General features: G+C 49.4%; 1 protein-coding gene across 2 annotated transcripts in view; it reads right to left on the bottom strand.

Annotated features, from left to right (window-relative positions):
- SSH2 (slingshot protein phosphatase 2) overlaps positions 1-20,711 on the bottom strand; it is an 89,769-nt gene that overhangs the window by 56,807 nt on the left and 12,251 nt on the right. The window contains exons 1-2 of one of the 2 annotated variants that reach the window (XM_068656347.1): positions 20,522-20,548; positions 1,341-1,384 (exon numbers count right to left, since the gene is read on the bottom strand). In XM_068656347.1, the coding sequence (XP_068512448.1) occupies positions 1,341-1,384; positions 20,522-20,533 (56 nt within the window). In that variant the 5' untranslated portion in view covers positions 20,534-20,548. Of the gene's footprint in view, positions 1-1,340; positions 1,385-20,521; positions 20,549-20,711 lie in introns of those variants that run through there. The other variant, XM_068656346.1, reaches the window with a different exon arrangement.

The following is a 20,711-nucleotide window of genomic DNA, read 5'->3' as shown; positions in this document are numbered from 1 at the left end:
AACAGCCAAAGAGCTCACGAAGGGAGAACTACTTCACCTTCACTTCTCCTTTACTCCCCCTGGAGGGAATCTCACTCCTTTCAGAAGGTTTGGCTGCAACATTTTAAGCCATGAAAGTGCTCCCGCTGCTGGACAAGTTATCCAGTTATATACTGAGGTTGCTTATTTTAAGTTTAGATGAAATAATTCTTTTGATGGCTTAGAGGGTAGGAGAAAAAGCTTTCAAGAGGTCTTCCATTGAGACTACGACTACATTACAAAACCACCACTGATACCTGTCACCATTAATACTTGTCACCATTCGATCAGATGACTTCCAGTATGTGTTTGGGTTTCAGATATAAGCATTTAATTGAAACAAGTCCTTCCTGAAGCAACTGATACTGGCACATACAAGAATGCACATCTCCATACAAAACAATCCCAATTAAAACAAAAAGAGTAGCAATTTCTGTCCATCGCAGCGTTCTCCTACCTGTGGAGCAGATGCTTGACCCCCTCCATCAGCAGCAAACACCTCCACACCTATCCAATATGCTTATTTAGGCAGCAGGAGCCCTTACAGCACAGAGTGAGCCTGTACTTTAACTTCCAGAACTGCGGCTTTTCACAAATCCCAAAGACATAGGCAGGGGCATAACCAGGAGGTGAAGGAACACAGCTGGGGATGCCTCGGTGCTGCAGCGCCTCCCGTGATACTCCCGCTAACTCACAGAACCCAGCTCAGCTCGTGAGGGCTACAGGGACTTCTTAAAACCAGAGAGCAGAGTGTTTATGAATGTGGCCATTCTCAGAGTATTCTGATGTTGGGCCAAACCCTAAGATACAGCACACAACGTCAGCGGGAGATAAGGAGAATAAAACCAGGATTTGGTCCCAAAATTCAAGGTCTCCACAAACATCAAGTGCAGCATCACCGTCTTATTCAGAATTGGCTATAGGCAACACATCATCCATCCCTCGGATGCAAACAGCAATTTGGAGAATATACTCGTTGGTTATCTTTGTGAACTGTTCCCCATGTATAGTTTTTAGTGTGTCATCATTTTTTCCCCATTTCCCGCTGCAGTAGCCCCATAACTGAGGGCATCATTTAGGTCACAGTTAAATGTAAATATATATATATATATATATATATATATATTTTTTTAGTAAGGTACCCATGAGACAGGTACACAAGATTAACAATAGACAGAAAGTTATGGATGTTTATGCTGGTAAAAAAAAAAATCCAGAATAAAACAAGCAGAACAAAACCAAAATAAACTAAAACACCGGGGAACACTTCACGAAGAAGAGCATCCTCGAAGACTCCCACAAGCCCCAAGTGAGAATCTTACCTTCTGGGCTGGGACCGGCATTCTTCTTCCCCGCTGTCTGCCTCCTGCACACATAGGAGAGGAAAAAATAAAAAAGGGTTAATATGCTATGTAGGCAGAATCCAAAGACTTGCATTTCACTGGCTTGACTGCAGAAGGCAAAGGAAATCCGCACTGCTTCTGCACGTAGCTGTCACTACCCAGGAACTCATTTTCTGCTCAGTTGTCATTTGATGTTCACTCACGACCCTTTTAAAAGTCGACCTACAAGAATTTTTGCCACTGCAGGATTTAGCGGGCGTTCGCATTTCCTTCCAATGACCCCTGCCAAACATGGCAGGCCAAGAGCCAAACACGTGGCTTAATTCTGGGCAAAAACATTATGTTTTTTAATTATCTTCATATATATCGTATTAATTCGTATTCCGGTGTCAGCAATCAAGTTTAAGAGCCCACAAAACCAGAAAGTAATAAAGCTGCCAGCTAGGAGCTGGGGAGCACAGATAGGCTAGGAAGTGGCAACATGAAATACGACGCTGCTTTAGATGCAAGATTAATACACACAACCTCCAGTGCACTGGGGAATTTCACTAGGCATACCTCCTAAAGCCCAAAGCAAGACCTCAGCAGAGAGATCTCAGCAATTAATTCCTCGTCACAGGGCATTTAAGTATCTGTTGCCAGGCACTGGCTGAAGATGGAGTACAGGATCTGCTTTAAATCAGTGAAACCTTACTGTGTTTATGCGGGCCTGCGGAAAGGAACATATTTTAAAACATTCCAAGCATTCGGTCGTGCAGGGGCATCCCAAGAAAACCAGAGGTCGGCACAGGGAGCCAAAGGAAGCAAAAGGATGATTTCGTGTCTGGCTGGACACAAGCAGGTGGGTGCAGGAGCCCTCAGGCGTTCTGCCCACAGGGATGCTACCCACGCCAGCCCTGCTCTCCCATGGACAAGCCAGGTGGGACCGCACGGTCCCCTCCAAGGGCAGCAGCATTTTCTTCCCCTTCAGCTTTCTTCGGGACAGCAACGCAGCAGATGCACGTGCTGCTTTCTGTTTTACAGACCATGGCACGCGGATGGAGACAGAGAGAAGGCACGGAAGGGATCTGGGCTAGGGGAAGAGTTTGCTCTCCAAGGAGTCAGCGGAGAAGACGACGAGGAGCTGCACATCCCAGGCCTCTCGCTCATCCCTACCAGTGTGGGCATGCAGCTGCCTGGGCAGGAGAGCCGGTGAAACAACAGGAGAGGGAGCGACTCCGGAACAGACACCTTACCAAAACACACAGGAACTAACAGGTTTAAGCATCAGGCTCAGAAAAGGGGAGGAGTGGAGTAAGTTAAGTTTCTGTAAGAGAACTGTACGAACAGATGCTTTTGCCTGGAAATCTTTTCAGCTACGTTCTTGTGCTTACTGCATGCAAAGCTTGAATCGAGTTCCTCTGTTCTTCTATTGTTTGCAAAGCTTGTGTTAGGTCTATTCTTCTATTTCGAAGAACAGAACTAGAACAAAACCATGAAGGAGTTCACTGGGAACCACCTGCAACCACAAACTCAAGCTAAAACCCGCAGACCATCGACAACAAGCAGGAGCTGGCACAAATACCTTTTACTCATCATACCTTAGAATTAGCTCAGCATTTCAGCAGCTCGATAAGGAAGCTGGCATGCCCGTCTCTGAAAATGGGAGCCCCAATGCCTTCCACAGACAACACAAAACAAGCCATAGCGTCACTCAGAAAGGTGCAAAAGCACGGGTGAAGAGCAGCCACCCGGGGAGCAGAGTTGCACTGCGGGGAACCAAGCCCTCCTTGCTGTGATGGGATGTCAGCATCCCTCCAGCTGCGTTCAGGGGCTGGCAGGACACTTCTGGATGCTCTCTGGGCTCCAGACCCGACGCTGGCCTTGCGAAAGAAGAAATCCAATGGCATAAAGTCACTTTCCATTATTCAAGCTTTTGCAATAACCACACTGGCTCAAGACCTATCTGCCTGACTGTTGTCCACGGCTCCAGACACTGGACAGCTGTCCTGGCAATCCGCACTCCCAGGGCAGCCAGAGTCTCTGTGCACTTCAACTGCTTGCTTAACACCTCAGGGGCAGTGGTTATCCCATGGACCATGCTACTCACTCTGCGCTTTGGTGTGTTTTGTCTTGACGGGTGGTAACAGCAGCATGTTAAGTTTGCAGAAGGAAGGTATCGAGCACTTCTAAGAAGTTGGCTCGTGCTTAACTAGCACGAAAGCAGCAAGTATTTGCATTTCTAGAGCAAGCAAAGAAAGTCTAAGTCAGTCCTAAATACTTCACATACCTCCTTTCCTTGCCCTCTTCCCCTAAATTTGTTATCTGAACCACCAGCACTTCCCAGGAGAGTGCATATTTTATTTCTCACCCCAGCACCGGAAAGTGCAGGCGCTTCCCAGTGGTTTGGAGCGGAAAATCCGATGGTGAAAAGGGCAGCTCTGATGGCTGAGACCACACGCTCGGTCGGGCAGCCAGCATCATCACAGAAGCCACAGAGGCCACCTCCTCGGTGCCACACAGCAGTTATAGCAAACTGGAACGATGTGCAGAGCTAAACTCACCTCGGGCTGTGCCAGAGCAGACAACTATCTGTATGCTGATATCCGGGTTTGAAAACAAAGGTCCCAGTTTGAAAACAAAGGTCTGGATTACCTTGGGCAGACTCTGCACTAGCTTCTGGAGACCTGCCTGCAGAAACGGAGGGATGTGGAGCATCCTCCACACTCCTCGTTGCTGAGTCTTGCAAGAACTTACACAGCTTGCGAGGCTCTGTTGGGAAGGCTCCTTATTAGAAGTCCTTGCAGAATGTTATAAGCAAAACAAAACCAAAAGTTGCACACAAGATTTGCAGGATAAGGATTCGCATTTGCAGACCAGTCACTCAAGTACCATCAGCAGGAGAGCCCCACGAGATGACAAAGACAGCAGCACCACGGCTGTCTTCACAGGCTTTGACCAGCTCCAGGAGCTGGACTCGATGATCCTCGTGGGTCCCTTCCAACTTGGGATATTTTGTGATTCTATTGACCAGTTTCCAGCCCCACACCATTACTTGGGGTGGCACAACTTGATGCAGCGACCTCACAGCACTAGGATGGCGGTATCAGATGTGGTGGACAAACTTGAGTGTAAGGCAGACACTGGAACCACACACTCTGCATCCAGGAGGCTGCATCACCTGGGGGCCTTGGCGTGACAAGTGTCCCAGACAAGATCAGCAGGACAAGAAACTGGGAGCCGCTGCCAGCCATACGGTTAAACTCCTTTGAATAAATTTGTTGGCTATCTGAAGTCCTTCTGAAAGCACCACTAGCTGTGGGTGTGTGTTACTGCTGGAACTTCTCAGATCCTGCCAGAGCATAGACCCTGATGAATTCCCCATGGGCTGGTGAAAAAGTTGATGAGGGGCATGGAGAGGACATGGAGACACAGACAAGGGAAGAGGTCAGAGTGGGGGGAAGAGCTCTCATACATGCAGGATAGCTGAAGACTTTTTTATTTTTTATTTTTTTGAGTAAGCCAAAACTGCTCAAGAGCACGTATTTGTCTAGAGAACAAAAACAATTGAAAGAGCACTTGCAATCTCTACCGTGCTGTTCAGGAAGCTCAGCTATGCAAACATTTTCAGCATGGTAATGATAACGAATGGCCATTTCCACATGCCAAAAAAAAAATCAGGTCACAGCAACTGGCAAGCCTGGCATGCCATAACCAGAAGTCCCACAAATGACAGGAGAAGAGCCTGAAATATGCAGCTCGTTAACGTGGCTCCACTCAAAATTCAGCCCTCAAGAGCTCAATGTGGAGGAGGCTAGACACAGCCCAGTCAACCACCATCTGTCTCTGCCGAAGCTCTTACAGGATTTCTTTAATATTAGACATAAATGTAGCAGATTTGTGTCAGGAGCACATCTATGCAGAATAGAGCTGGCTGGCTGTAGACAAGTGTGATTTGAGCAAGAGATGCATCGCCTGGGATGCTATCTGGAGCAGAACTAACCTTCACTTTGAGGATGTCATGAGGCGCTTCTGAGCTCCTCCTCAGCAACGACAGCCATCCCAGTGCGTAAAATGCTCCTTTGCTGCATCCCCCTTGTGTCCTGCTATTTACAGGGTGCTGAGATTTGGGTAGCTGAACGCTAACACATCGCTGTGATCACCTTACCCCACTGACCGCCTCCTTTGCACCCGTAACATCTTGTGGACAGAAGGCTTTGGGGATGCAACAAGATGCTTCCAGTGCTCCCGTACTGCACATACCCAACCTCTGCTACTTCTCCTCTCCCACAACAGCACCCCATAACCACACAGCTGGCCGGCAGCTCTGTGCTGAGCCCCGCACACCCTGCAGTCCTGCAACTGCAAGAGACATGAAGCCCAAAGTGTCCGGCGAGGTGGAGCTGCAGCGACAAGCCGCAACACTAGAGGGGGAGGCAGGACAGGGCAGGCGATGCCAAGCCATGGCCGAGCGCAGCCTTTCCTGGAGGCAGCGGCTCCGACTGACGTGTCTGCTAAAACAACACGCTCCCGGTCACTCAGCCATGTCAGAAGGCCACGTTGCTGCCAGTGCCCTGCTGCACCAGGGCATGGATCACGGCCTGTGGTGGATCACGGCCTGTGGTGGATCATGGCCTGTGGTGGATCACGGCCTGTGGTGGATCATGGCCTGTGGTGGATCATGGCCTGTGGTGGATCACGGCCTGTGGTGGATCATGGCCTGTGGTGGATCACGGCCTGCGGGTGCCCGTTTCTGGGGACAGCTCTGAGGAGCAGCTTGCTGGTTGTGGGGAGCTGGGGTTGGCCTCTTCTCACACATAACTAGTGATAGGATCAGAGGGAACGGCCTCAAGTTGTGCCAGGGGAGGTTCAGGTTGGAAATGAGGAGATATTTGTTGTCAGAAGGAGCAGTCAGGCGTTGGGACGGGTTGCCCAGGGAGGCGGTGGAGTCACCGTCCCTGGGGGTGTTCAAGGAGAGGTTGGACGTGGTGCTTGGGGACAGGGTTTAGTGAGTGATACCGGTGATGGTTGGCCCAGATGATTTGGAGCTCTTTTCCAGCCTTAATGATTAAAGAATCATTATGATCCTATGCTTGGACAGCAACCCCAGACCCTACAGCCCGTGACCTGTGGCAGCAGCGAGAGCCTCAGCTCCTCTCCCAACCTGGACTGCCCACACCCTGCAGCACCCACACCATAATGAAGGGTGAAGGAGATGACAGCATCCATGCAGGAATGTGGAGCCCCCGATGTGGGACTGCTCCGGCCCCACAGCAGCCTCCGGCCCCGGCCTGCACGGAGGAGGGAGCTGAGCAGCACCGAAAGGCTCCAGAGGGAGTCGTGCCCTGCTTTCCTTGACCAGAAACACAGGCCTCGGGGGAAACGGAAGGAATGAGTCGCATAGCTCTAAACTAGGCCACATATTAAATGCAGTTTAAAGTGGAAGATGAAAAAATTCCATCTCTGCTCCTTTCAGGCCGTGTAGGACAGAATATGCAAAACATTAATCCTGTTTGTGCTTTGATCCGCTGCCAACTATCTGTCATCAAAAGGCTAAGGGAGAAGAGAGAAAATTTTGAGCATTATTCTGTTCCATACAATGGGAGTCACTCCATGTCACGCAAACAATTCTGCTCTTAGAAACCTCCTTTCTGCAGACTGATGCAACGATAAACGAGATTCAGTCTGCGTTATGGACAGGGACTGGAGCTGTCTGCCTGCATTTAACACTGGGAACATCAGAGCAGCTTCTTTTGTTGTACGAGATAGGATTATTAGCATAAGGCGTGCATCTAACATTCACAACACTTTTACTAACCAGGGAACATTTCACACAGACTCCTCTTCACACAGACTACACCCTGAAAACACATCTTGCAAACCTTGAAAGTGATTCCAAGGTAATAACTGCCTGCTGCACACGATTTTATGCCAACATACCTGACTGCACAGACAATGCCTGGGAAGTGTTTGTATCAGGAGCGTGAGCACGCCACAGCCATCAAAATCAAGAAAGCACTGACACCCCAAGCTGGACAAGGATTAGAGTTTCTGTCACCCTGCAAGCCTCAACATTTTGCTAATAGCTGTAAAGTGCATGCTTAAAAATTTGCAGACCTTCTCTCCCCTTCTCCATTTTCTAACTCTTGGCTAGGTGTTGCTTTTTGTGTGAGCAACTTCATTATTTTCCATCGTTTGGTATGCTTTTATAGAAATCTTCTGCACAGTAACAAACACCACTAGTGAGTGATCCCAAATTCCCTACAGGAAGGCAGACCAAGAACTGGATGTCAAGCTATTCTCATTTCTTGAAGCTGCTGAATTTCAAAGTCAATAGTATTCTTTTTAAAAACGATCCTTACTAAATCAACTGAGGTCTTGTGCAAGAGTAAGAGCACAGAAGCTAATTTAAAATGCTGTGAGACAGCCAATTTGAAGCTTTTTCACCTCTCTTAGCAAAGGGCAACCGGCAGCTTCTTATTTATACAACACAAGCTGAGTTAACACGGATCCCCCCAAACCCGCAGCAAGATGCAGCCGTGCCATCAGAGAGGCTTTTCACTGATCACTGTCAGGCCACTGTCATGTGAACAACTCCAGATTTATAATTAAAGAGCGACCTCCTAGTTCCCTGCCTACCCTTCCCTTGGCTAGATCCCATCCAGTTGTTCAAACACACGCAAATGCGTGGATAAATACCCCAGTCTGGTCGAGTATTGCAGAGCGTGCCATTTCTGCAGCCACAGCCTTTCTCCTAACGCAATACCACCAGAGATGTGAGCATCTACTGCACGTTTGGATTCCTTAGGGCTCAGTTCAGCTGCTGACACAGACACGGTGACATTACAGCCACCCTGGGGTACCTGAGGTCTGCACAGCTCTGGTATGAGATGCCCAAAGAAGCGACTGAACAGAAGCCCCTGAAGTCAAGGGGACCAGAAGCCACGGATATCATGCAGGAACAAAGCTCAACACCTTCCAAGATGAAATAAATACTCAACTGCTGTCTATTTAGCAGCGTGCCCTGGGTAAGGCTGGTCCTATCAATGATCTCAAATCATCTGCTGGAAGAAAACAGGACAAATGGTTGAGTCAGACTGCCAAATATCTATTACGTATTTCTGTAGCAGAGACTTTCATAGAGTTGTATCAACCTCTTAAATAAACTGTGTTAGCATAAAGCCCACACATGCTGCATTTGCAGCAAGGCTGAAGTGCCAGCAACAACACTCTGGCTGGTAAAAAAGAAACAAGGGCTGACTTGAAAAGCTGGGTCGAGAAAAGGTTCCCCTTTTCTGCTAAAAAGCTGAAGAATGCCCCCAAATTCACCAGCGAGAGCTTCCGGGGCAGCAGGAGGAAGCCAGCTGAACTACAACGGTTTGTTTCCAGCCTGACTTCATCTAGGAGCAGTCACTCGGCACTAAACAGGGAGATTTGACCACAAAAAAATAAATGGACAGAGTTCACAAGTTCCCCAGCTGCACAGCGAGAACAAAGCCCAGCAGAACCCGCAGCGCTCTGTGCGAAGTGACTCAGAGAGCAGAGCACGGAGAGCATCGCCCCGGCAGCAGCGTGCGAGCACTCACAGGCACGGGACAGGTCCCAAGGCTGGCTTTAAAACCAGTTCACTTCAGAATCCCTCGGTCTCTGGAGAAGGTTAACCTTAGCCATTATTAAAAATTATGAAGCTAATTAATAAAGTCCCTGAGTATGCTCTAGGGAACTAGCTCGTGGCCACCTTTGGAAATACTTACATCTGCCATCAAACACTTCTCAAAAATAGAAGCTGCTGCCAGGAAGCCTTCAAGTTTGACATTAAAGTTCTTTGGATAGCTAAGCGGAGCAAACGAGGCCCCAAACGGGAAGGGGAGAGCTACGCAGTGCTTTGCATAGTGCTTTTACCTCTCCAAAGCCGCTGTGCCAGGGGTAACCAAGCAGCTTTCCCCAGCAGTTTCTCCCTCACCCATCACTATTTGCATGAAATAGTTTGAATGAACACCTTTTCCTCCTCGCATTTCTTCTGTGCATTTCATTCACAGGTTGCCATTCCTTCCAGACTGTTTTCTGCATCGCTTTGCTGTGTCAGTAACCGGTATATTTAGGTCAAAGACACTGTGCTCTCGCTCTAGAAGAAAAATAAAAAGTTCCTTATCAAAGCTTTCATCTTTCCACTGGAGCTAAGGGATTTATGCAAACTTTGTTTAGATTGGACCTCACTGAAAACTGCAGAAATGAAACTCAAAACATTTGAGCACAAGAATGAGAAGCCTCCAACTGGAACAACAAGAGGCAGGATGAGAAATCCAGTGTGACACAGCCGGCTACGCTGCTCTGCGAGAGCAGATTAGAAAGAAGATTACGGTCAATTTCTGCAGCAAAATAAGCTCGCCTGATGGGGAGCACAACAGCTTCTGCTTTAATCACAGAGGCGCACCCAAGGGAAAAAAATAACCCAAACGCTATATATCCACATTAAAACCCTACACCGAAGCAGCGTTACACATGGCTTCTCTCTAAAAACTGTAGTGGCATATCAGTCGGCACCATCTAGAGAAGTACAGACACTAAGAACCAAAATCTGTCATCTCCCCGAACAGACCTTTCCTCTAACATTAGGTGGCCTTTCAACACAGTGCAAGTATGACAGTAAAGACATTTAATGTAATCATGATTCTCTGCTAAATGCAATGCTTCCCAGAACCTTGAAGGTATCTGCTTACTCTCCTTTCAGGCAAAGATAATGAAATTGTCCATTGGAAGTCTTTAAATCTTCAGGCATTCATTTCCCCACAGCAGTAGCAACTGCTTACGGTGATGGGACGAGTGTGAGAAAACTCATCTGCTGTATAAACACAGGCGCTAGAACTCCAGTTTTCATACCAGGAATCGTTGCTGATGTCAGAGGTGTAGTTTGGTTAAGACCAAGTCAAAACCATGCACACGTACACTGCTGGATCCCAGGCGGGACTTCTAGAGACCCCCAACACCTCCGAGGTCTTGGCCTCAGGGCCCCTTTCCTGGGAGAGGCAAAGGCAGCGAGAACAAAACAGGGCTGAGGAAGCCGGGGAAGCAAACCAGGCGGTAAGGAGCTGTACGAGGAGAAGCTGGAGACCTGGGACTGCAGCCGAGATCTTTTATAATTCATGAGCAGTACTCTCACACGTTACAAGGGACGAGGATGTGGAGCAGACGTGGCTGATGCACACCACCAGCTTCTGGTTTAAGCCACCAAAGTTACGTTTCCCATTGAAATGGACAAACATGAAATGGGCTTTCATAGAAAGGGAAATATTTGGGTTTTGCTCCTAAACCCAAAGGGCTATTTTAAGAGGAGGAGGAGGGTGGAAGGAAGGGAGGTACACTGCAAAGGGAAGGGTCTTTGTCTTGCAATCAGCCATCTTCCTGTTAGCATCAACTTTATGAATAAAAATAAGTTTGGGTTGTTTTCTTTTTTTTTTCTTCTTTTTGCACACAGGTGCACGCTCACAACAGCCCCATCTGTATCCCACTGCAGTTACCTACATCAAAATCCAGGGAGCTATTCCAGGGCTCTGTGCAGGCACAGTTCAGCCCCAGAGCTTTGACTTTTTCCATAATCATTGGGTCACCAAAGCACTGCTGATCCACCTGCATCATATGAAATACTGCATTATTGCTGTGCTGGGACGGGAGGGGAGCTATCTGGATACTGGCCCCGTTTGTGCCCTGTGCCCACCCTGTGCAGCTGTGCCAGCACAGCTCCAACTCCTGGGCAGGTTTGTCATTTCCACTGCTTGCCACACGGACAGAAGCACATGCAGCCATCTCTAAAGCATGTTTAATTTGAATCTTCACCCCATAAACTCTCAGGAGTACAAGCCTAAACCCAAGCAGTGGCTGTAACACGTGCGCATCTCTCTCCCTGCCAGCAGGCAGAGAGCCTCTCACCCACTCGGCTCCTGCGAGATCCAATCCCTCCCAGCTGCGGCCAAATCCCCCCTTGACGTAAGGAGCAGACGACGCAGGGGATGAATTGGGAGCAGCACAGATATCTTCATGACCTAACCAAACTACGAGGCCCTGGGCCTCCTGCATCAAGCATTAGAAGATGATTTTCTGGGTGAAAAAAAAAATCTGCACATGGGAAGTTATTTAAAACTTAAGAAGGTGAAATAAAGGCTCAAAAGGAAGCAGAGCAACACCCAGTGTTTTTAATTCCATGATGTTCGACCTCTAAAAAGCAATACGGATGGGAGGGGAGGAGGGCAGGAGCTCATCCCTGTTTGAAATTGTCAGCTCTTAGCAGTGGTTGATCTGAAACGGTGCTCAGCGGCACGATTACAAGTGTTGATTGTTACCTGGCATTCGTGAGAAGCAAAAAAACAAAGCACAAACGGGGGTATCCAAGCAAGAACATCGCGCGGCGTGCCTGGATGCAGCAGCATCTGCGCTGCCTCTCGCAGACGGCCGCAGCGTGCCGTGGGACTCGAGCAGAGCACAGCAGGGGAGCAGGAGCAGGAGGCTGGCAGAGGTTTCCCAGCAGGAGGTTAGGCTCTGTATCAGCGGAGGAAGCGGCAGGAAAGTCTCTTCACCCCTAGACTCGGCTTGGGGAAGGAAAAAAAGCAGCTCTTTCAGGCAAAACTTGGAAAGGAATGGCAGGGACAGCTGTCTGTATGTGCAGGACACAAAGCGGAGCCTTTGGAGGGCAGGCAAGGGCTGCAGATCCCCCCTGGCACACCCCTCGCTCCCATCCTTCAGCCCCCAGGAGCAGAACAGCCCCTGGCTGCCCACTCCTACGAGACCACCGCTGCTAAAACCGGCACACTGCAGCTACAAAATACCCAGAATCGATTATTTAAAAAGAAAAAAGAAAAAAAAAGCACACACCCAGCTATTAGTGCCATGCTGTTGGAACCCGAGCCAACACGCCGAGCTATTTTATTGCCTGATCCAAGCGGGTTTGTGCGCTCTCGTGGGGCATTTCCCCACAGCACGGCTCTGCCTACGCTCGGCCAGCCCCGCGTGCCTTCCCCACTGGTGGGGGGACCAAAACCAAGGCAGCAAGTACAAAAATACAACAGCACCTCCTCTAGCAGGGGTGAAAAAGAGAAAGGAATGAAGCTGAGGAGTGAGAGAAGGCTTTCTGGAGCGGTCAGATGCGAGCAGAGCTGAGTTGCATAACGACGGCCCCTTGACTTTTGTTATTTCTCCCAGCCAGCTCCTCCAAAAATCTATTTGTTATTGTTTATTTGGGTACCAGTCCAAATTGCTGTGGGAGGAAAGAGATTAAAAACAAAAAAAAAGGAAATGCTGTCCAGCTATTCTAGCACTGCAGCCATCCAGTACTCTTCGCCTGTTAACGAACCAGTGCCCTGCTTATTGCAACACTCGTGCACAGAGCCTGGAAGTTCAACAGGAGAAGAACAGATCCTAACGAGACTCCAGCAGAGCAGCTCTGGCAGTGTTTCTCCTCGGGCAGGATCACTGTGCCCCTGCTGATTTACCCACGGCTCGGTCCAGACCCGCAGTTTTGCCCCACATCTGTCCCCAGAGAGAGGCGGCAGCAGCGCTCCTGAAACGTAAGCCTCTGCAAAACATCTTATTGCCATAAAGGCCGGGCTGTGTCAAAAACTGGGAGCAGCCATCCATCCTCCCGGGATGGAAAAGAAGTCACGTTCCTGCAGGTTACAGGAAAAAGCCCTTTCTGACACAGAAAGCAGCGCTCTGTTGGGTTATTTTCCCCTCCCAGGCCGTAAATGTCACTGCCAGCAGGTACAGCCTGGCCTTGGTGGGTACAGTCCAACCTTTTGGCCAGGTTCTTGCTTTCACACAGCCACCTCCAGGCTAAATTTTGGCACAAGCCCAGCTTTGCCCGACCCCTGAAGTTCCCAGCCCTACAGCCGCGTGGCCCTGCAGTGCTCGGCTGCGTAATCCCAGCTCCTTCCCACCATCTGTTCCCCCCTCGGCAGCCCGGCCATCAGAGACGATGCTGCAGCTCGTGTCTCCCTAGTAACAGGGTTTTGTCGATCCTTCCCCGTCTTCCTACCAATCCTGCCATCTACCAGGATTTTCCCTGCAGGGGATGCGGAACAGCATTGGTGGAAAAAATGTAAGGGATGACAAACACTTCAGGGCAGGCATAGGGGGTGTAAGAGCAGTGCATGGGGTTAGGAGGGCTAAAAGCATCCTGAAACCAGGTGTTCTTGTTGTATCGGAGTAAGACACCAACACATCTTCTGTGAGCCAGGCCTGGGATCTCACCTGAGCACTCAGCGCTTCCACAGCTCCTCTTACAAAGGTGCCAACTATGCAGAGCCTTGAATCGATACCCAAGTCTTAAGAAAAACACCCTACACGTCCCCTGCATCCCTAAGACCGTCTTCTGTAGCACCTCCAAGGCTAAAAACGCCACCACTCTCACCGTGCAGCTGAGGAGGGGCTGTATCTCCTGCCTAGGCACTGGCTCTCTCACTGCAGGTTTTCTGTCAGTGACTGCTGGCTGCCTTCAGTTCCTTAATCCTTAAATCCCCACACTCTCTTCTGGAGGTTAATCCAGTTAAAGCTGTCCCCTCCCTTTGGCCAGGGCTCTGCAGAAATGACCACCTGAGGGGCAGAGCTGCTGAAGCCAACGCTCAGGGTACGGCACCTCCCAGAACCAGGACACAGCACGGGATAAGTGCTCGTTGCTGGTGCCACACAAAGAAATGAAGATCAGGCAGCAGAACTTGCCTTCGAGGTCGTCTCTAAATAAGATGGCTACATGGCATTGCTGTGTCTGGGAAAGCAACCACAACCAGCAACAAGAGATCAGTTTCTTCAGGCAGGCCACGCGGATCCTGCCCCAGTGCCCACGCCGTGCATCTTCTCCTTGTGAAGCTGGCCCAGAGCACCCTGGAGCAGTGTGTGAAGCTGAGGAGCTGTCGGAGAGAACTGCTGCACATGGGCTCCCCGCTGCTTGCCAAGCTCTTCAGGCTATGCACTAGAGCCAGCCCTGGGACCATGAGCTCTTTGTGTCTCTGGTCATTCACAACCCCGAGAAACACAAGCCTGGTTTCGAGGACTGTTTGTCAGCCTCGTCCTTCCCAGATCCTCGGTCTCGGGATGGGGATGAGCAAGCCCTGCAGCGTGGCTGCCTGCCGGGGAGCCAGCAGGAGCTGTGTTCTGCTCCCCGGAGGGGAAGCAGCTACCCAGAGACAGGCAGGTGCAGGGAAAGGGGACGAAGTGAGGGGCAAGCCTCCCGTGCGGCTCAGATCCGTAGCACGTTGCTGACTCCACTCACCCAGATACGGAGAGCCGCTGCTCGGTCTCTAGTGCATATTTAAACGCTCCTTCTGAATGGCCGATTAGTCAGAAGTGGAATGTTGCTGCATTCATGGAAGAGCTATTTTAGGATTACATTATGCGCTCTGCTTCCATTAATAGGTACACTCAGAAAAAAAAAAGCCGAGGCGCTACACCCAGCGCTGCGCTCGCCTCAGCAGCCTCGAGTGCTGCAAGCACAGACAGCCAGGGCAGGCAGAGGACAGCCGGGTCCTGCCACTGACAGACCACATTTTTCTTCACCCTTCCAGGGATCACCTGCTCATTAGGCATGCCAAATCCTCGTGGAACAAGCCAAATTGTTCACCAGCCACCTCCTCCACAGGCCTGTCAGCCTGCGTCTTGCAGAGGTGGAACATCGCCGTAGTGCCTCCAGCTGAAGGAAGTTAACCACACCAGGGCAGCATCTCACGTGTCCCGGGGCTCTGGCTGCCCCAAACGCTCTCGTTGCAGGCTCCAGTTGTCCTGCCAGTGTAGCCCACGCTCGCCAGCACTACTGGGGCTCACCTGCACCCTGTCGGTACTGCTGGGTCCCCTTCCTCGAATCCCATGGTTCTTTGTCAAGCTGAAACTCACTGCAAGGTGTTTTGGAGCGAGTCGAGAACTCTCAGGGTTCTTCAGCTAGCAAAGCTCAAATTCTTGATTGCTGTCAAGGTTTTAAGAAAGCCAAAGCCCGGTGACTTTTAGGAAAATTCACACTTGTGTTTGGCCCAGAAGAGCTGTGTGATGCAGAACGATCAGATCAAAACAGTTTGGTCAAAACCCAACCAACCACCAACAAAACAAACCCAACCCCCCTAACAACCGCACCCTTTGTTTCTTAAAAAAGCTTAAAAACGTGTAGGCATATATATGGTGCTGGTCAGATGAGGAGACCGACAGAGCTGCAACTTCTCTTCCAAGGCTCACAGCCACATCTGTACCACACATGGATCTAAGGCAGAAAGGTTCAGCAACCTGCTGCTAACACACTCTACCCACACACTATGTGCTAACAGCCCTTCAAACCCCCCCGTGTTCTCTCCTCCATGTATTGGGACTGCAGCTGCATCTCTAAAGCCGCACGCAGTGACCTGGCTGCTGTGACATCCCGGTTTCTTCCATCCCCTCATGTGTGAGCTGCAATATCAGGGTTAGATCCATGGGGGAACTGGGGAGGAGCTAAGGAAGGAAGCATGAATGAAAGCACTTAGCAAACCACAGACAAGTTGCATGCCAATGCCACAAATGATGTTATTCTAATTTCCAAAAAAAAAAAAAAATCGATAATTTTAACACGGGGCAGGTTCAGGATGAAGACCAGCTTTCTGTCAGTCTTGCTTCTGCTGGCAGATTTATACGGAGGGGTTTGAAGACCAAAGGCAGCAGAATCCAAAAGGTGCATGTATAATAAATCTCATTAAAGCCAGAACAGGTTAGCCCTCTGATGAACTTAAGCTGCAGATCCTTCTAATGCGCTTGAAGAAAGCTTGGCTGACCGGCCAAAGGAGGAGGATTCCCTCAGCTCACACATCCACATCTTCTGAGCCCAGTGGAAATATGGTGAGCTGCACAGGATGAGCTGAGTTCTGGTGGTTTTCTTTTTAAATGTAAGCGTGAAGAACAAACAAAAACCCTGAAGTCTGATGCAACAGGCAGTAGAGGCAGAGCTGAAAACAAGATCCAACCCGGAGGAAAAAAGGTGCTACAGAACCCACTGCATTAAAACCAGCGTCACTCTGGGGCTGAATTCAGATCTGAAGAAACGTATTAGCACACACAGACATAAAAATACATAAAAGGCAAATAGTCCGGGAACTCCAGAGCACAGCTCTGCTGAAAAATGAACCCCCTAAAGGTGGTCAGCCTTACTGCTGAGATCTGGGACACCGAAGACTTGAGGAGACATTCATCTCCTCCGTAAAGCCTCGACCCCAGGAGCTAGGGGCAGCGATCTGCATCCAGCAGCAGCACCAAGGGTGGGGGCAACACAGCACATACAGAATCCCAGAACAAAGCAGATAATTTGCAGCTTTCTCACTTGAAGCACACTCCCCAAATTTTAGTGGCTCTCTGAGCAAGATGTCAAGGCACTTCTTTTTACCAAAGCATGCTTTTTTTTTTTCCTTTTTTTTTTTGTATAAAGAGGTTGGGGGGAGGGAAGCAACACAACTTCCAACGCACAAAACATTTCTGTGAAAATACAGAAGAGGTAGGTTAACATAATCCAGGGTTCTCTAATGAACAAAGTCACAAATTAAGCAGTCTGAGAATTTCTAGTAGCCTGGCTATGACACAGCCACCCCCCCCTTCACTACTTAGCTCAAAATGCAAGAGCAACAAGAACACATGATGCAGCCTGCGCTGGTACGGGCAAATACACGGCTGGAGTCACAGGAGCACATTCTTGGGGGCTCATGAACCATCACATGACGGGTATCACAAGAAGCCAATTTACTAAATACAATTTAAACTCGTGGAAGTTACAAATAATAATAAAAGCCATTATGGAATTCCCTTGGGAGGGGGGAAGCTGTGCTTGAAAAGAAAGCAGCAAACAGCAAAATAACGATCGGTTCTCCTGCTGTCAGAAACTTCTGATCCAGAATGCTAAACACATAAGCTAATATTGGGTAAAAGTCCCTAATAAATACATACTTCTAGTTACACAACTTACAGCCAGTAAAAAGCCTACCAGCCGTCACTGAAGACCTTAGCAATGAGCCTCCCAAGCACGTACAAATATTTGTATTAAGTTGTACAGACCTGAGCCCGAATGTTTCTGATCCTGTGTGTCTGACAGCCAGCATGCTGCTCGTTTGCTATAGAGCTGAGTGACTTTTTTAATAACTCAAACCAAGAGGACGTGCAACGCGCAGTCCTTCGACTGCCAAGACGCACTGACAGCTATTCAGAATATACTCACTGCTTCTAACTCCAACCACATAAAGGAAAACAAAGGCAGAACTGCCTCTCAAGAAGAAGATGCTATACAAATTGATTTTCACACTTGCACTATTTGTATTGATTTCTATACCAGGACAAAGGAACCTGCTTTTTATTTCATAAGAGTCACCTCCATATGAGATCTCAAAGCTGCATTAACATTTGATCTTGCCGTTTTCATTAAGGATTGGCCCAATCCCAGAGCAGTGCTCCACATTCAGGGATCCCAAAGGCTCCTGACTGTATAAAAGGTTCTGATGATGCACAGGGTCACTATCAAACAGATCGCTCCAGACTCATCCTCGGGATTAAGTCATCTCTATTTATGAGCCCTGATGCGATGATCTGTCTATTACAGAGCCTAAGTGCTGCGTGAAAGCCTCTTCAAGGCCTTCGCCATCTGTGAATTACATTATTAACAATGGCACGAACTTCCTAAGAGCATCTGGTTCTCTCCCCACCCCCCCAAACCGCTGGAAAATTGCCCTTCAGCATCCAAACAGGCTCGGCTCGGCCACCCGCCTGCCCTCCGAGTGCGGAGGGAGGATGGGGCTCAGCTCCCCGCTCCCACGCCCTCTGAGTACTCTGAACGACTCCTGCTGTTGTTAAGTAAAAGAGAAACTAAAACAACCCAGACACGTGTGCCACAGGCACTCGATTGGGAAAAGCCCGGGTTTATTTCGTCATTTTGCAGTGCTAAGGGTGATCCTGGCTGCTGCAGGAGGCAGCCCCACGGCTCGGGGTGCTATCAGGAGCTGGCAGCAGCCAGCACGCCACCCTGAACAGCCACTGCTGGAGGTAACTGGCGAGATGTGAATAAGCGTGTTGTCATCCCAAACCTCTGCCCCACCAAGGATGTTTCAGAAGCTGGTTCTGAAAACACGCCAGCTTCTCGTAAACAAGGGAGGAAGGGATCGCACCGCCCAGGGCATTGGGGCGCGCTCTCCGCGGAGCTTTGCAGAGTCCCTGTCCCGTCGCCAGCATCCTTGGCTCCTCGGCAGCACCACTTACCCTCACAGGAGCAGAGGACCTAGGTTCTTTTCCTGCTCTGTACCTAAGGTTTTTAAGAGCTTCTCGTCACCTCCACTTTCTGTATATACCACCAGCAGCTTTTCCAGCCCTTCCTCGTGGTGTAACTCCTTGCATTACAGATCACAGCACAGGCAGCGTTGTTAGAGCCCTGTGAGATCCAGTACCTTCCTCTGTCTCAACTTCACAGCAGGATTTCTTGCAAGAGCCCAGCAATGCTGTGGGCAGCTCAATAAAGATTTCTATTCAGCAGGGATCAGCACCCAGAACAAGCAGTCCTGTAACATGCAATATAACAGGCAGAAAACACGGCATGGGGGGAGAAGAGATGACAATGTTTTGGGACAAATTCACGAGAACCCTTCTGCTGACACTGGCTCTCCGATTCCCATCCTTATAAAAGAAATAAAAATGAAACCAGGTGTGCATTCAGCTGCTCAGCCACTAGTGACCGAAACATACTCGTGCTATGACTACAGGTGAGCACTTAATTTGTTCAGGTGTCCAAAATAAAGGAGCAGTATGTTTTTCCATGGTCATCATCATTACACCGTGCTGCCTGAGCGCGCGCTCCGTGCAGGTCGTGAGAGGAAGTGTGCAATTACTGGTGACCTCAAGCTAGAGGAGATGAGGAAGCTGGAAGCACACAGCAGCTAGCCTCCAGGATGGTCTTGCCAGGGTTTAATTTCGTTTCGGCCATGACTAGTCCCTGCAGTTTGGATGGCAGGTTGGAACCACGGCCCAGGCTCCCGGGAAGGGACATTCCTGTGTTTTAATTCAGCCATTTGAACAAGAGAGCCAAAAGTAAGCAGCAAGTTTTATGATTGCCTCCCGAAGGCCTGCCTAATAACAGGGTCCCAAACTCTTATTTCCATGTAACTTGTTGGGAGGGGTGCGGGGACAAGAAAAGCAAAGGAACGTGGCAATCAGGGATGGGCTCTGCCAAGCCCAGCTCCCGACACAGCAGCAGCAGGGCATCCTGTCCCCAGCGCCTGAGGGTTACGACACTACTGCTCCTACAGCAGCAACCAGAACTGGAATGAAGTCCCAGCCCTCAAACAGTAAGCGCAGGTGATCATGTAATCAAATTATTAGCTAATATTAGGCTAAATCGGTGCATTGAACATCAGCCAGTGAGCTCATTTCTGGAGGCAGTTCAACGCCTCACTTCTAGGACTGATGTCAGTGTCACATGCCTGGAGAGGATCAGTCTGCAGCTGGATGTTTTAAAGCCTTCTATGAGGAGCGCAGAAAAGTCAGCGGATTTCAACAGCATCAACTAATGAATTTGTGTTTTATCATAACAGTTCAGTCACCAGACCCAGCTGGCAATATCGGAGTGTACCAGGCCATTCCAGAGGTTCCCCTTGCCTCCTCTTTAAGCCACTAGACGGAAACAGTGGGAAAGTGGGGCAACACTTGTTTGAGCAGAGAAAGTTGTGTTTCAACAGAAAAGGAAATCAACAGAAAGCCAAGGAAACAGGAAACTCTCGCTGATTCTCAATGATTAACCATTGAGAAACTAGGCTCAGGACTTGCAAATAAATCACAGCAGAGCAAAAGGTGCTGAGCATGGGGAGCACGAATGCTTCACACTGCAACATTCAAGCCTGCATCCAAACCCCGTTCAACTCACAGATCAACCGTGAAGCCCTATTTCATTGTGACATAACAGAGGGCTGCCTGAAGTTCGGTGGCAAGTGTTCATGCAGTATCTGTGAGGTCTCCCGCACCCTGACACTCGCTGCTTGCACCCTCCCAGCGGCTAGGAACGGATCTGCGTTACACAAATAAGCAGTGTCTTCATTGTGCGACTGCATGCGACTTTTTTTGGGGAAAAACAATGCTCAAATACAAGGGGTGTTGTGTGCATCAGGCCGCAGAGTGGGTGGTAGTGGTGTTGTCAGAAAGCACTCAGCGCTGCTTACCTCCACGCCCATTGACTTCAGTGGAAGAAGGCTATTTAGGAAAAGTCTCTGAAGCTGAAGCGTTCCCTAACCCATGGTGCTGTCCATATGCTATACTCAAGAAGAGAAAAAAAAAAGAATACCAAAGAGGTGAAGAAGCATGAAATTGTAGGCCCCCATCTCTTCCATCCTTGAAGGCTCTCACAGTCCC

The sequence above is a fragment of the Anas acuta genome, chromosome 19, assembly GCF_963932015.1.
Source record: "Anas acuta chromosome 19, bAnaAcu1.1, whole genome shotgun sequence".
NCBI classification, from domain to species: domain Eukaryota; kingdom Metazoa; phylum Chordata; class Aves; order Anseriformes; family Anatidae; genus Anas; species Anas acuta.
The sequence above is the reverse complement of the archived record's forward strand: the minus strand, read 5'-3'. Positions and strand labels throughout refer to the sequence as shown.